The sequence below is a fragment of the Cyclopterus lumpus genome, chromosome 5, assembly GCF_009769545.1.
Source record: "Cyclopterus lumpus isolate fCycLum1 chromosome 5, fCycLum1.pri, whole genome shotgun sequence".
In the NCBI taxonomy this organism is placed as follows: Eukaryota; Metazoa; Chordata; class Actinopteri; order Perciformes; family Cyclopteridae; genus Cyclopterus; species Cyclopterus lumpus.
The window spans coordinates 21,416,259-21,432,507 of NC_046970.1; the positions used below are offsets into that span (position 1 = coordinate 21,416,259).

The 16,249-nt window shown below is 45.5% G+C and overlaps 1 protein-coding gene across 1 annotated transcript in view; it reads left to right on the forward strand.

The window, feature by feature from the left end:
• The first annotated feature begins 1,087 nt into the window (after positions 1-1,087).
• The window catches only part of nav1b (neuron navigator 1b), a 47,041-nt gene continuing 31,879 nt past the window's right edge, over positions 1,088-16,249 (forward strand). The window contains exons 1-5 of the mRNA XM_034532810.1: positions 1,088-1,878; positions 2,049-2,137; positions 7,667-8,404; positions 13,679-13,781; positions 15,684-16,037. Coding sequence (XP_034388701.1) covers positions 1,088-1,878; positions 2,049-2,137; positions 7,667-8,404; positions 13,679-13,781; positions 15,684-16,037 — 2,075 coding nt within the window. The remainder of the gene's footprint in view (positions 1,879-2,048; positions 2,138-7,666; positions 8,405-13,678; positions 13,782-15,683; positions 16,038-16,249) is intronic.

A 16,249-nucleotide genomic window follows, 5' to 3' on the forward strand; every position in this document is an offset into this window, starting at 1 on the left:
GTTTTGTTGAGATATTTCAGAATGCTGACTACTCAGCGACTGAGTTCCAGTAAAGTGTCAGACGTACTCACTAATACTTTTAGATTGTGTTCATCTGTAACGAGCATTAGATGACCGGATGAGGCGATGGAAGCCCCCGCCTTGGCGTCTGCAGGGCCGCGGTGGGGACAGCCGGTGTTGGCACGGCCTGAAAGGAGCCCTTCTCCCGCTGCATGTGCCAAGTGGTGTCAGCCCGCCGCTGGCTTTTCACAGCACGCTCCACACTGGAGGTCGCGGCGAGAGGACCAGGAACACATGAGGAAGAGCTGTCGGAACATATGGCGTCTTTTTGAGATGCAACTGATGCTCTGATTGATTTTGTGTTGCACCGTTTGATTACTGCATAATTTAAGTAATGTTTTTAAAAAAAAAAATGTTATCCTCGTTTAACCTTCTTTTTTTGTTCTCTCTCTCTCTTTAATCCTTAAATCAGCTGTTTCACTTAAACCACATTGACCGGAAAAGTTGTATTCACTTTGTTGATCTCAGTGTTTCTGCCAGATGATGAATCTGAAGTGCCGACTCGTCCGGTTTTCAGACGTTTTGGTCACTTTGATGTTCTTTTCCACTCGCTCTGTGGTTAGAAGGACGACGTCCTGGAACGCACAGCTGCTTTACAGCATGTTCTTCAGTTTAAAGACGACATGATGGCTTGTTAGCCATCATGCATTTGTTATCCATCATGCACTTTGCACCGAAGGATGGACGTCCACAGCCTCCTCACCAACAATTTAGAAACCTGCAAACCACAATCTTCATTCAACCATTATTTTATGAGAGTAGGGTCAATTAAATGTTTTGGAATTGTCAGTACTCCACTTGTATAGAAGATGTTACTTGAATTACCGGTTTTCTGATGATATTCTTTGAGTAAAACGTGTTTCTATATGCAACATCTTCTGTTCTTACAATGTAGTTACAATATTGTGATTCCTCTGAAGCTGCCTTCTGTCACAGTGACATGTCGTATTTGGAGCATATATATTTTTGTTCTATAGCTTTTTGTTTCTTTCCTCTGCAGGCCTCACACCCGTGACTGTCACCAACCATGAGCGGTGGAGTGAACATCAAAGTCATCTCTCAGAGTCAGAGCGACGCAGGTGTCGGCTCGAGTCTGCCTCTCCCTCGAAGCATGATGCCTCTCTCCAAGGTGGGTGCCAAACACCAATACGGCGGCACCCCCAGTCCCACGGGGCAGCATCAGCACGCGGCCAGGCGACAGCCTTCCTCCTCCTCCTCGTCATCGTCGGTGTCGCCGGGTGCAGCGGAGCTGCTGAGAGGCGCCGCTTTTAAGAACCACCTGCTGCAGCAAAAAGCGGGCACGTATTCTCACAGAAGCCCGGCGGCTACACAGCGAACCGATGGAACCTGCTCGGCGTACAGCAGCCCCCAGATACCGAAGAGGGAAGTCCGGCGCTCTAAAGACACACTGGACCTCCGGGCCAGCACGCTGAACCAGACGGCCTTGCGAGAGCTCCACTTGAGACGAACCACCAACAAAAACTGGACCTTCGGAAAATACCGTCTGAAGAGCGTGGACAACGCAGCCGAGGGGGACGCCTTGTGCCGGCTCTCCGTCGATGTCCAGCAGGGGCACGGAAGAGGACGTCTCTTTTATACTAAAGGGGCGAATGGGAATGAGCTACCGGGCGTGTCTTCCTCTGGAATGGCCAATGTCCAAAAAGAGGTGAGGAACATCTCCTACCAGCACCTGGGAGCTTCCGAAAGGGGCGTGTCCGGCGGCAAATCAAAGTCTTCTCATGACGCATTCAACATGCCGCGCAGAGGGAGCGAGCCGGGGAAAGTCAACATGGCCGCCGTTGCTCCCTTCAGGTTCAGGTGAGGGCAGTGTTTCCCCGATTTAAGATGGAAAGATAAGCAGCATTGCACAGACTGCAGTTTATGTTCATGTTGTCTCTTAGAAATCGTCATCTCTGTTTAAAAAAAGAAATAAAAAGAGTATTTTCCACTTTTAGTAGCGTTTTGCGCGTTCCTTTCTCCTCCAGTAGGTTTCAGGTCCACGAGGACACAGATCCCGGCCTCGATGATCTCAGTGACTGCTCCTCTGACTCCATGGAGGTCTGCTGTGACGAGCTCGGTGAGTCTCTTTGAATCTCCTCCCACTGATGTGTCTCTCCTGGGAATGAAGAACCTGATGCTCTAAACTAGTCAATCCTAACCTGGGCATCCCGACTAATTCTAAAGGGTCGCCAGATGACTGAGTGGAAATTTAAGAAAAGAACATGTTCCTATGTTTTTATAAATCTTTCATAGATTACCCATCTTTATTTCCCCTTGTTTCTTGTCATTTCTTTCCCATCAACTATCCTAATAAAAAGGATAAAATAGCTCCAGTACATACAAAAATACATAAAAGAAGTGACCTCGGCTCAGACATAAGATGCATGTGACAAGAGGTTGCACTAACATTTTAAGAGGTTGCAAAATGTTGCAGTAAACCAATAAAAAGAAACTCTGATGCTCGATAATAAAACAGGATGCTATGCGATATCATCCAGGATCTTGAAAAGAGCAGGCTCTCCATAAAGTGTAATCCCTTTATTGGCTTCCAATTGAATTCAGCCTTTGTTCTCATAAAGTACCGGTCCTCCCCTGTAGTGTCAGGAAAAGTTCCTTAAATCTTGCAAAAAGCAAACTTTTTCCACTTATTCCCCCCCCCCCCCCCACCCCCCCCCCCCACTCTTTGTGATGCACAACCCAGTTTTTTCCAATTGTGTAATGTGGCATCCGGTAACACCCGAGAACAGCTCGGCAGTTGTTCTCACCAGAGCTGCTGCCAACTCTTCATATTGTATGCACCACCTGTTATGGGCATCAGGAAGGGCTTCATTTCTTTCTTCGTGTGCATGTGGGAAAACACATATTCTTGGCACTCTTAATGCAGCGCTGTTTCCTCAGTGTGTTTCTGCTTTTTTTTTTTTTTGGCTCTGGCGAGCCAACCTGATTATATTTACGTCATATCTGTCAGTGCTGTGTTAGACATAAAACGTTCCGTGTTTTGTTCTGCTGCCTACAGCAACTCTGCACAATGTTGCTTAGAGACGGACATACAAACATGACGTGCGTACACAAACACACACACGCACACACACACACACACACACACACACACACATGCACACACACACACGCTGTGTTTGCTTGGTTAAGATTTCATTATTATTTCTTAAGGAACTGGGAATACCTCGCTGAGTGAAGGCAATTCACCGTCGGTAGATACAACCACAACTCATCAATCAATTAGTTCCAATTAGACAGAGATTGCATAACTAAGGACTACTCTAAATAAGTGATATTGATTTAAGTAAGCAAGCAGACACTATTGACTCGGGGGTAACAGCTGTGACTACAAGACAGAATTAATACTTAAACGTGTTTGAGATTTCCAGAGGCCTTATCATGTTCAAACTATAGGCCCAAACCCAAGAAGTGAAATACTGTCAAACACCAAACACTCGTGCACATCTGTTCAGCTAATCAAACAAAAAAGTTCAAATAACACTCTACAGCCATGCGAGCAGCTCTATAAGGCTGACATCTATATATTACTAAATCGTCTTAGTTTAGCGCGTTAGTAAGATTTGGTGATTTGCCCTAAACACAAAGTACAACTGAGGCTGATTGGATTAATATGACACATGACCTGATGATGAGCCCAGACGAAAACATGAAGGGATCTAGAAATGTGCATCCCAAAACTTATGGCAATTCCTCCAATAGTTATTGAGACGTTTAAACTAAAACCACAAATCGTCTTTAGAGCCGCCAGTGTGGCTAAAAGGGTCATATTAAAAAAAAACAAATTAAAGTGTGTAATACCATGGTCTGGGTGAATACTCTATTCTGATTGGCTGCAGGGTGTCCATGAATTCATATTTGAGGACACCTCCTAAGTAGTTCCAGTGAAACTGTTCTCAATGAATGCGCTGGCTGGCTACATTAAAGGGAGAAAAAAAAAAAAATCTAATCTGAATTTCTCATTTATATCAGTGACGTTGCCTCTTCCTTTGAGAACCACAGGGTGGCAACACAAGCTACAAGAAGTAAGTGTCACTGCCCCTGTGAACTATTAATATAATTAGTCTCACACACAAGTGGTCGTCTCACATCCCATTCGCCGCCTCAGGCTGCGACCGACGCGACACTTTACTTGGTGAACATGTTTATATTGATTAAGTGACAATGCGAGCTTGTCTTATTGTGAACATGTTCCACACGTTGAGTCTTGCTCGCATTAACGTTGGTTTTATGGCTCGTGGCTGAGCACAAATGTTCTGTGAGCTGAGCGGATTCAAAATGCCGCCCATTGCCAAGTTGGATGTGTGATGTCCGATTTATTTGTCGCTCCCGATCAGCGAAACATGCAGACTTTTTAGAAATGAGCTCGTGTTTTTTTTGTTGCACCCGTGCTATTCGAAACCCCCCCCCCCCGTCTAGCTGTGTTCCTCATTACCATAATGACCTCGAGGGGGGGAGAGCCTCCAAGCCAGCCTCCTCAGGGAGAAACGAGACAAGAGACGGAGGGGGGAGGGGGGGGGGGGGGGGGAGACAGATGAGCGGTGTGATGGGAGGATCGGCTTTCACCTCCTGTCCGGGAGTTCTTCTCGTCTGGACGGACCCTCGGGATGTTTTTTGAACACAGAGCAGAGAGATGTGTCATCCAGCTCCAAGTCAAAGTTGTCTGGAAGATCGGGTTGTTTTGATGACGGTGGCATTCAGTAGGAAACATCTGCAGAAACTGGAGCTCTGTTTTGGATCTCTGGTGGGAAATCTCACTTTAAAAAAAATGACTCCAGTTTCACAGAAAGGAGGATTTCACTTGTCCAGGATTCATACAAAATAGGAAAAATGAATCACTCGGATGTCCACACGAGATGGTTTCACCTCTTCAATCGGTTTCCAGCAGCTTGAGTTCATCATGAACGGATTATTTTCTCAGAACATGAAGAAACTTTCTTAACTGGTCAGGGCAGTCTTCATCCCTCAGGCTGCTGGCATTCCTGCAACACAAGGATTCTATTAGATCTCTATCTATTACCACACGGCTACGACATCATCCACAAACACAATCTTCACACATGCCTTTAACGCCAACCTTCGGCCCACATTGATGGTCTCTGCGGTTTTCCCCCTTTTTTGAACACATGTGGAGGTTCTTGAATCCGATGCCTTTTTATAGCAGCTGAGCAGCCCTAAAATGATCTGTCCGGGGGAAATATATAATAGACAGCTGTGTAACTGTGCTGTCATTCCATGCACACACGGTAAAAACACACACACACACACACACACACACACGCGGGCGCACATAATTACTCAGCTGGCCGGTTGGAGAGTTGGAATCAGACCCAGATGTGAAAGAGACCAAATGAAAGATGCAGCTCCACCCTTCCTCTCTCCTGAGACGTGGTGGCGATTTCAGAGTTTCGACATCTTTTTTTTTTTAAAGTTGCTGGAACATTTTTACTCAAAACAAGCAAATGTGGTGCGAGAGGGAAACGTCGGGGGCAGCACCAAAGTCATCGAAAAGCAGCCTTTTAAAAGTAGTTAAACAGTTTTACACGTTTGCCTACTTGTCGCCTCTTCACATGCTGATAGTTGTTTTTAATTGCTGACGTATATTTACCATTCTGGCCATGGGGAGAGGGGGGGTTGGGGGGCTGGGGGGGGGGGGGGGATTTGGCTCAGCTGTCATCTTTTCTGTCCGCAAACCTTATGCATAGATGTCCCATGAGAACATGCATTTTTCGGAATTAGTTATCATATGATTCATTAGGAAAACTCCTCACAAAATAACTAAGCTATTCAATGCATCATGGGAGTACGGTCAGTCGGCTGTTCTGGAGTCAGCAGGGGAGCCTTGGAGCTCGTGATGAGGAGGAACAAGACACGCCATTGTTTCCAGAAACTAATAGCCAGATCAAACCACCTCACTGGTCCATGAGTCACCCCAGGTGCCCTGAAACCCAAACAATCCAAAAAGCAGTGGAGTGTGGCTCAAACCCATTGTGAGAGTCGGAGCGGGACCCTCTGGGCTTTGTAGCTAACAGGTCAAATACATCCAGTGGATCGGCACCATCTCGCATGCTTGTGATCAGCCGTGCTGTGTGTGGTGGTGAAGAGCAACTCAGTCGCTTAGCAGGGAAAGAAGAACGCAGGAATCCATTCGACCAGCGTTGGATTCAAGCGTGTTCGAAAGAAGACGTTTTATTTGATGAGCACACAACGACATGAGGGTTGCATCGCAGTAGTTTATGGAGAAGGTTCACGTTTCTTGGGCGGCTGTGTTTGAGCAGATGTCTGCTGCAGATGACACGCGGGCGACGAGAGAGGGAGGTTTCCACGGAGCCGCAGAGCCTCCTGAGAGACGACCGAGGGGGAATATCTTAAAATTCTGATTACACTCATATGTTCGCAAAAGGAATAAAAAAACATGCCTGAAAATGATGTGACTCTATTCTCAATTAAACACAATCCTGTGTGTGTGTACGTGTGTGTCTTAAACTGTCTTAAAGTGTGGCATTGGGTGTGTTTCTTGCTTATACTTGGCACATATTTCACTCTCTGTGAAGTCACTCATTTGGCAAGTTTTCTCTTTTATAAAGAAAATGTCAAAGCAGTGGACAAAAACTACCCAATCTTTTAAGTTTTCATTAACACTACAAGTACACTAGCCTGTTAACATTCATATCCTCATTGTGAAGAGTGCAGTTGTCCATTTATAGCATGGCACTGCTGATTCTTAGCATATGATTTATCCATCTGTTAATCTGGAATTGATACCGTAAGGAAGCTCAGACAGGATCAAGAGATAATCTGGATGCTCCAGTTGTTTCATGTGGGATTTTTTGACAGTGATGATAATTCATGCCGTGGCCTGGAATTACACATCTGAATGTGCATCCATTGACATTAATGACACGTCCACTAACATCACGAATCATGCATCATGTTGTGTGTGTATTGAACAGGGAGCACTGTAGGTGAAGGAGGGGGAGGGGAAGAACAAAGGAATCGGGAGGAGATGGTGGCAAAACATGGTGCGCTGGAGGAGAATGGCGCCTGGTTTTTAACTCCACACATGATCGTGTTCTCATCGCTCTCCTGCATTTCACATAGTCAGCTGAGACACAGCAAAGCATTAAAAACGAAGGAGAAACGAGGGAAGGAGGCGGGAGGATGGGTGGGTGGGTGGGTGGGAGGGGAAGTGGGAGGCGAGGGAGAGGCAGCAGAGGGAGGAGGGAGAGCGCTGATGCGTCTGCTGCCGCTGTCATTCCGCTGCTGCGCGGCTCAGCGGCAGGAGGGTGTGCTGAAGGGAGGAGGAGTGTGGAAAAAAAAAAAAAAAAAAAAAAATCAGAGGGAAGGAGGACGGGAGGGAAGAAGAGAAAGGGAGTGCCTGGGCAGCACTGCAACAGCTGCAACTGCAGCAGCCTGCAAGGAGGCAAAAGAGGGAGAGAAGGAGACGGAGGGAAGAAAGAGAAGGATTGCCTAAGAGGAAGCATTTGTTTTTTTATGTCTGTATGTTTTTGCACAAGGAAAATGGTTTGATACGGATGTGCCGGTGTTTTTCTCCCTCGCTGATGCGTTTCTACATGGTCTCGTGCAGGAGGCATGCTTGGGAGTAGTGTGAAAGGCAGAGAAGGGGACTTGAAGATGGAAAGGACGGATAGCACAAAGACATACGGCCAAGCAGATGGCAAAGGAGTTGGTATGGCAGCGAAGAGGGCAAAGCCCGGAGTACCCCAGGGCACACCGAGGGGTGAACTGAAGGTTTACCGGGCGGGTAGCTCCGAGGGCAGGCTCCCCGTGTCCTCCAATCTCCGCAAGCAGAGGTCTATGACAAACCTGGCCGTCCTCACTGACGCTGAGAAGAAGTTGCACCTCTATGAGCCCAAGTGGTGCGATGACATGGCCAAGCCCGGAGCAGGGCAGACTAAGATGGGCAAGCCAAAGACGGCAGGGGTTGGCAGCAGTGCCGGAGGGGGTGCCCCGCTCTCTCGAAACCTATCCAAATCGGAACACTCGCTGTTCCAGGGAAAGCCCAAGCCCTTCAGCCCCCTGGCTGCTCCGTCGGCTCTGAGCAAGCAGAGCCGCATACCTCGTGCTCCTTATGCCGAGGTGAAGCCCCTGAGCAAGGCGCCCGAGGATGGGAAGTCGGATGACGAGATCCTCTCCAGCAAGGCGAAGGCCAACGCTAAGAAGCAGGGAGCCGGAGCCGGAGGGGAGTCCGGTTCCAAAGGCCAAGGGGAGGAAGGGGGAGACAAGGCCTTCCTGAAGGTGGACCCAGAACTGGTGGTGACGGTGCTGGGCGACCTGGAGCAGCTGCTCTTCAGTCAGATGTTGGGTGAGTACAGCACAGCGGTCTTGATACCTGTACCACTCCAAGAGCCCCGACAGTATGTGTGGCGGCCATGTGCTACAACCCAAACGCCCCGCTTGTAGGATTTCTCAGCGCTTCTCGGCAGCACGCCCCCTTCGATACAGCCACCACACGGCTCCTGCAGACCCACATTACCCTAGAACGGATTTAATGCAGCTCAAGGGAAGAAAAAAAGAAAAAAAAGAATAGAAGAAGACATCCTTGTTGTGCTTGCAAAGCATGCCCCTCTTTTTATATTATTTGCTGCATCGGTTTGGTTTCCTATCGACCATTCAGCTGTATGTCAAAATGCCAAAAGCTACAGTGATGCTCTATTGTTCTTATTCCTCCAGCATGTTGTCAGGTGTCTGAGGCCATTGAGAATGTGAAACACGCTTGCTTGCTATCGTAGCGTTGCCGGCTGATTGCATGAAAAAAAAAAAAAAAAGCCTGAGGGGTTTTTTGGGGATTATTATACCAAGCGAACTGATCTCCTTTTCTAAAGCTCCGGTTTGCTGCAACATGTGCCGATGCACTCCAGGGTTCATCCACTCCTCCTCGTACGCTTGCCATAAAACGAGCGATGGGGGGAAAGGAAGGCATGCCATAATGAATTCATTTTAGGCACACAGACTCGTATTTAGCCTCCTCCCAGCTCCACTCATCTGTCGAGCGCTGACAGATGGTTTACACGGCGGTGCAAACGGAGGAGAAAATGGCTTTCTCTCTGGAGGTGTAGGTCAGGTTCATCAGGAGGCACAGCTTGATGAATATTACGGGTGATTACATGATGGCGATTCGGATGACTCCCATCATTTCTTCTTTGTGTATTAAAGCATGCCTGCTTGTTTAGCTGCAGGTGTTGTCTGTATCTAAATATGATCCGATGTTAATTCAGTTTTTCCTGCAAGGTTATTGGACTTCTTAGACTTCTTAGTTCAGACCTCAAATCTCTTGCAATAACTATTCGGTAGAAAGAAAGACTGAGCATTACTCTCTTTTAATGCATGAAACTGGATGTCATTTTTGGATGTAAATGTTTTTGGTAACAGGTGTTCCAATTTAAAACGGGAAGATTAGAGCATTATAGCTTTGCGTTCATTCATATTCCTCAAATCCTATCGCTGACAAATCTGGTTCAAGCATGTCATTCACCAACAAGCATCTCATGTACTATTCAATTATTTGTAATTCCATTGCTCCAGTATCGGCAGCAGAGCATGTTCTCAGTTTGCATCCTAATGAACACATCTGGGGTGATTTTTAATCTGTTATTCATGCCTCATTAGCCCATATGGACATCTATCACTCATATTAGTCGCACTTAAAGTCAACCACCAACTGTAAACAATATCAGGAGCAGCAGCATCAGAGGTGTCTGTGTGTGAAACCAAAACCAACATTTCTAAAAGCCCTGCAGAATCCAGCAACACGCCCACGCCTGCTTTATTTAACCTAATTACATAATAATTACAGCAGAAGGCCTCGAGCCGGTGCCTCTTTTCTCCTCACTAACACTTTGACCTCCACGATCTTTCGAGACCAATTCAAAGTAATTCGTCCTCACAAAGGGGAGTTCATTATCTTAATGAATTATTCATCAACATTTAAGATGAGTCAAAGTGCCTTTGTGCACATGAAAGGGGGAAAAAACAGCCGCCATAATGGAAACAAAACATGGTGACGCAAATGGGGGGGGGGGGACGGTCACAACACGGATTATTGACTTGCATTGATCAGCAAGATGAAGAAAATTATCTTTAATGATATATTAATGTGTTGCATTCATAGTGGACGGGAACCTTTTCCCAGCCTTGTTACTATAAATAGATCTATTTATTCATAGCCTGCCATACATTGGAGGTCGACTTAATATAGTGCTCTGTTTCTGCAGCATATCTCATTATATGATGGCTGAAAGGATGCTTTTATATATGACCACAGAGGGTCTCTTTGTTTCCCAACATGACATTTAAGTAGTTAACAGGCTCATCTATTGAACCCGCCATGTTGGTTTGTGCACCGAGGCTGTCGTACAGTAGTGGAACGTCGTCTTCATCACAAGACGAGTAAATACAACGTCATAAAACACTCGCATTCAGATCAGATGGAGCTTTCATGCTTTTAGTTTGTTGTTTTTCGATAATCTCATTAAATACTTGCAACTTCTGTTTGACTGAAGTCTTCTTCCTCCTCACGCTGTCCGCTGTGTCACAAATGGAAACGGACTAGCCTCAAATCCATTTCTTGAAAAAGGACGAATGCACTGTGACGTCGATTCCCGGGTCATCGGAACGATAGATGGGAAGCTGAAGATGAGAGTAGGAAAGACGGCATTGTACGAGCCAACTTCATTCCATCGTGACTGTACGTGATCTGTCCTGCAAGATCTCAGACGCAGCAATGGCCCTCAGCCATATCATAGTAGAATATGATGGTCACGGATTGCTTTATTTCAAGCTACACAGGCATGTGAGGCTTATTAACGTTGCCTCTTGAAGGTACAGTAATCAATCAAACTTTTATTTCAGACTCAAGGTCCAGATAGTACAACTCATTAAATAGAATAAAATACATACAAAATCACGAGTAAAATGAACGTAACACTTTTAAACATAAAAACAGTAAAAAGACATATTTTAATACCTCAGTCAATGTGCATGAGCGAGCCGAGCCATCGCTGACATCACTGTGAGTTTGTTACCTTATTATTGAAGTGCACAAGTTATTATCCCATCGCTTGGTAGCCATTGTTGGAAACTCTCTAGAAAAGCTCTAGATTTGTCAGAGATCATGTGAACTCTGATCCGATGACACAGGCTTTTAAAATGAACTGCGAAGAGCCGATACATTCACGGACATTTGGATTGAAATTGTACTAATGTCTCGATTAATTGGGGCATCACGTGGGACCTTTTTGTTGTTGATTTCGCAGGGTTTGTTTTTAATAAAGGCCTTGAACAGTACTTTAGGATTCATTTTTCAAGTCTGCCCGACGTAGGTCACTTCCTGTGGCGTCATTCATCGGTCTTTCCCCGGTTCCCATCTGCTTCAGTGCTCTGTCAGTTTTCCAGCTCCCTATTGGAGGCATCACTGCAATGGAGGGTGCCAGAGGACTGTCAGTCACTGCACAGCAACACAGGGCATAATGCCCCCCCCCCTCACTGGATTAGTCCACCAGTCGGTTGTTTTGGTCTCAGTCAACTAAGATCTCGTCAGTCAGTTAGTTCATGCTTTTTTTTTCTCATGCTGAATGACTTATTTCCAAGAAACTTACGAGCACATCTATAATAAACACACTATTTAAAGTGGTGCTTTTATTTCATGCTTTGAGGAGAAACTCGGCCTTACAGATCTGTGGATTAAATCAATTTAATCGGCGAGTCGACACAATCTTTCTGTGTTGGTTCGACTACGAATTTCTTTGGTTGAGTCCGGACCGACATACAGATGTGATACCGATGTTTGCTCTGTGTCCAGGATGCAGGTTTGAATACTTTCCCAGGAATTCATCATAAATAAGTGAGCAGTGTGGCCAGAATTAGAATGTGGCTGGTGGATGTGGACGTGCTGTGACTAAATGATTTATTCCCAAGCTCAAGGACTTTTAAGGACCACACTGGAAATAAGTGTTGGACTTTATCGAGTTAGCCTTGTTATTCTATATCACAGGAAGCTTGTTAAGTATATCTTATCTATGTATACGTAGGGAAGAGTGGAAACAACTACGATTTGAATCAACATAATAAGGAAATTATTAACATATCTGGCATGTTGCAACAATGTATACAGAATATATCAGCAAAATGATGACTGACAACTGAAAAAATATCAGATTATGTTGTTCAAATTATGATTTTAGCAACTAAAGCATTACTAAACTTTGAATGATTATGAGTTAAGATTAAGGAAAATTCATAGTTTTGATTTACAGAAAAAAAGTCAGCTTCATGTTATTAAAACCACAATCTATTATATTATATTAATATCTGTATCGCTTTTAATGGAACTTGGAGCACATTTTTGACAACTGGAACATTGATAATAATAATTATTCTGGAATCAGTCCCTCTTCACAAAATACTGCCCAATATTCACAGTGTCCTGCATTTATTTGACTCTGTTAAGTCTAATATCTGCTAAAAATCCCATAAAGCAGTATTTTATTATTATTATTATTATTATATAAATAAAGTTGCATTATCGAATGCGTGCTCGAAGAAGCTAATAAAACCTCAGAAAACTCCAGCGTTTCCAGTTGACTATTTATTGTTTTTTCATTGAGGCCATAAATGTGATGTTTTTGGATGCTATTGAAACCAGCTAACGCATCAACGGCTCTATTATAAACAAGCCTTCGGCCTCGGTGCAGATTTGGACTCCTATATCTCTGGTGCTGCAAGAAGCGCGTGAGCAAATGTGCTTTGTGTGTATGAACCGTGTGTAAATGTTTGCATGTGATATTGATGCCCTCTGCGAATGAGTTCAACATCCTCATATGAGAGCAGCACATTGTCGGACGCCTGCTCCCCTGACGTCTTCCCCTCTCCTCCGGCTATTCGCCGAATGTTCATTTCTTTCTTCCCCGAGGTTTTTATTTTTATTTTTTTTTTCCTCCTCACATTTCAGTGGAAAGCCCCATCTCGTTTAGTTTTAAGACCGGCGCGGTTTCTCCCATTCGTTACAGCTGACACAACAACAATAATTACGATGTAATATTGATTTGACACGGTCGTGACCCACTGACGGCAACACTTTACATTGCACGCAGCTCTGTCCAGATACGCTGACCTGCAGCGAAATCCGTCAGCTTATTGTTAGCCCGACAACTTGATCTGAATGACTCAATGCTCAATAAAACAGAAGCTCTGGAGAAAAAGGAAAACACAGAAACGTCCGAATGCAATCAAGGTTGGAGGCAACCTTTCCATTTTTTATTTTTTTTCCGGGATGCACCACGCCGGTGCAGAAGTAGGGGGGTAGCGCGGGGGAGGTTACCGTGGCGAGGGAGCCCGTGGAGTGACATGTGTCTGCTTAATGATGTGAACACATACGGCTGGCTGTGTGCTAACAAAGACGACACCCGTCGCATCAGTCCAGACACGTGCATGTGGCGGCAGTAATATTTTGTGCGCTCATGGATTTATAGTCTTAATACGCCAACGCAAAACCACAGCGAATCAGCAGCATGCGTCTCGAGTTTCATCTTGACACTCTAAATGTTTCATAACCTTTTTGTTCTGCATGACTGACCCTCAGACCCCGAGTCTCAGAGGAAGCGGACCGTGCAGAACGTCCTTGACCTCCGCCAGAATTTAGAAGACACAATGTCGAGTCTGCGGGGCTCTCAGCTCAGTCATAGGTAAGTGTTTTATATTGTCTCATAATGCTATCTCCCCACACCACTGGTTAATGTCACACAACCCATAAAGGCAGTGTATGTTTTGTTCGTGAAATCTTAAAAACGGCAATAATCTCTCTTTTTTGTTTAAACTGGAAGAAGAAGAAAAATCGATACATAGCACAATAAAGTGTGAACAGTTTGGAGAGTTGCCACCTGGTGCACATCTGGCTTCCATCCTACTTCAATAGCCCGTCTCTGTTTCGTGGCCATGACTTCATTCTAGGAATCTCCCTGTTGGGCTGGTGGAGGTCTTTTCATTTACATTTGGACTTAAAAGTTGAGTTGTAATATCCTGTGGACCATGAATGCAAGCAGGAACAACATTCTGCTTTTATCTCTTTAAACCTCCATTAATGAGTCATTTTTTTAAATTAATTTAATTAATTCATTGATTTTCTGTGCAATTTGTGCATATCTTTTAGGAAATTCTACCTCAATTCTGCAGCTCTATGAAGCTTTAGCTTGCTCTTGTTTAGGTGAGTTCTACGCTGCTCTCATTAACCCTTGTAGGCATCTGTTTCCTGCAACAACAAAAAAAGGTGCTGATTAGCCAATTATGAGCTACATGGCAAACATCAGAGTTACTCATAAGCTGAGGAAGAAAGCTCGAGACCATCGCTGCAAGTTCAAATTATAAACTTATAGAGAAACATGATTATTTAATACATTTATTCTGTCCACTGAATGTTCAGTTACGCAATTGTTTATACATCAACTCTAGAAGCCTTATAAGATGGTAAAATGGTTGTAATTGTGTATCTGACAGTCTGCTTTGATGTTTTTTGACATCTAGATGTCAGAAATGAAGTAATAATACAATAATACAATACAGAAATGGCAATGATATGTTTTAGGTCGCCATCGTTGAACTGTAAAAGTACACACATCTTGGTCACTTTAACCAAATATTACCTAATTTAAGGGATCCGTAACACAAATGTAAGAAAAGTTAGTCATTACCATATTTTTCTGATATTGGCATCAGCCTAAAAATGGTTTTGTGATCACATCTCATAATGTAAAGCCATTTATTTGATTGAACAGTGTTGCAATCAAACGAACTTCAAGCCATTTCAGCCCAAGTGATACATGAAACACGTTAGATGTCAATGAATAATCAATATCAACTCCATCCATTGTCTTCTCTGTGATTTCTTGCGATTGTGCCTTTGATATCAGACCTCGTCATTGGATGCTTGAGGAGACATCTTGTAATTCTCAGCCGTGTAGTCATGTAGTACAATTATCTTCAATCAGACAGATGTCTTTTACATTGAGAGCAACAACTTTTCTGGAGTGGCACCAGTTAGCCGGTACTTTTGATGAATTATCCATCAACAATGGATAAAAATACTCCCACGGTCGGAAGCCGTTGCAATATTTATTTGGGTGAGTTGGTACATGCAGTTATGTAATCGGCAGACACAGAAGACGCTCACGGCCAATCTGGAGGCTCGTTGCTAACCCTGACCCCATTACAGGAGCGATACACCCTGCTCAGCATACTGGGAAGAGGTGGCTCTAGACACGACAGCGCGGCCATTCACGGTCCTTGGTGTCTGGTGGATGTGAATGTCTTGCTCAAAGAGACAGAGAGAGAGAGATATACTCTTTGCCACGTGAGCGCGGAGACGTCGGAGCGTCCATCTCTTTGTCTCTGGGTTCAAAAAGGCCACTTTGCAATGCCGCTGTGGGTTTCTTTGAAGGGAAAGAGAGACACCGATGTTTCACCGGGTGCTCCGATCGCATTTGTGTCTTTTTCCGGACAAGAATGTCAGCTAAATGTGTACGAATCTGACACACACTGACCTTTCCCCTCCCCCCCCCCCCCCCCCCCCCCCCCCCCGTGTGTCGCTCTAGCTGTATGGACAGCAGTAATGTGGGCTACGACAGCGACGAGACCAACGCTCGCAGCATATCCAGCCTGTCCAACCGCTCGTCGCCTCTCTCCTGGCGCCACGGCCAGTCCAGCCCTCGTCTTCAGGCGGGCGACGCCCCGTCCTCCACAGGCGGCGGATACAAGGGGAGCAAGGCCGGCTCCCAGTACGCGGCCCAGACGATGCCGGCCCGCTGCTCCAGCCACCTGAACAGCACGTCTCGCATCGAGCTCATCGAAGGGCTGGAGGACGCCGACCTCAAGTCCGGTTACCTGAGCGACAGCGACCTTCTGGGAAAGAGCCTGCGGGACGACGACGACGACAACCTGGCCAACGGGTAAGAGCATCGGAAGACGGGGGTTGAAACCTCTTGTTACCATAACAACATGGACCGATCAGTGGCTGCAGATGGCTGCATGCTGGTCCTCCCCCCCCCTCCCCCCCCCCCCCCCCCCCTCTTTCAGGCCTCCACCTTGTGACTTTTTAAAAAGGTCAGCGAGAAGTTGTTGGCATATTTCGTTTTTCCTCGCAGTCGGCAATAAACCGATT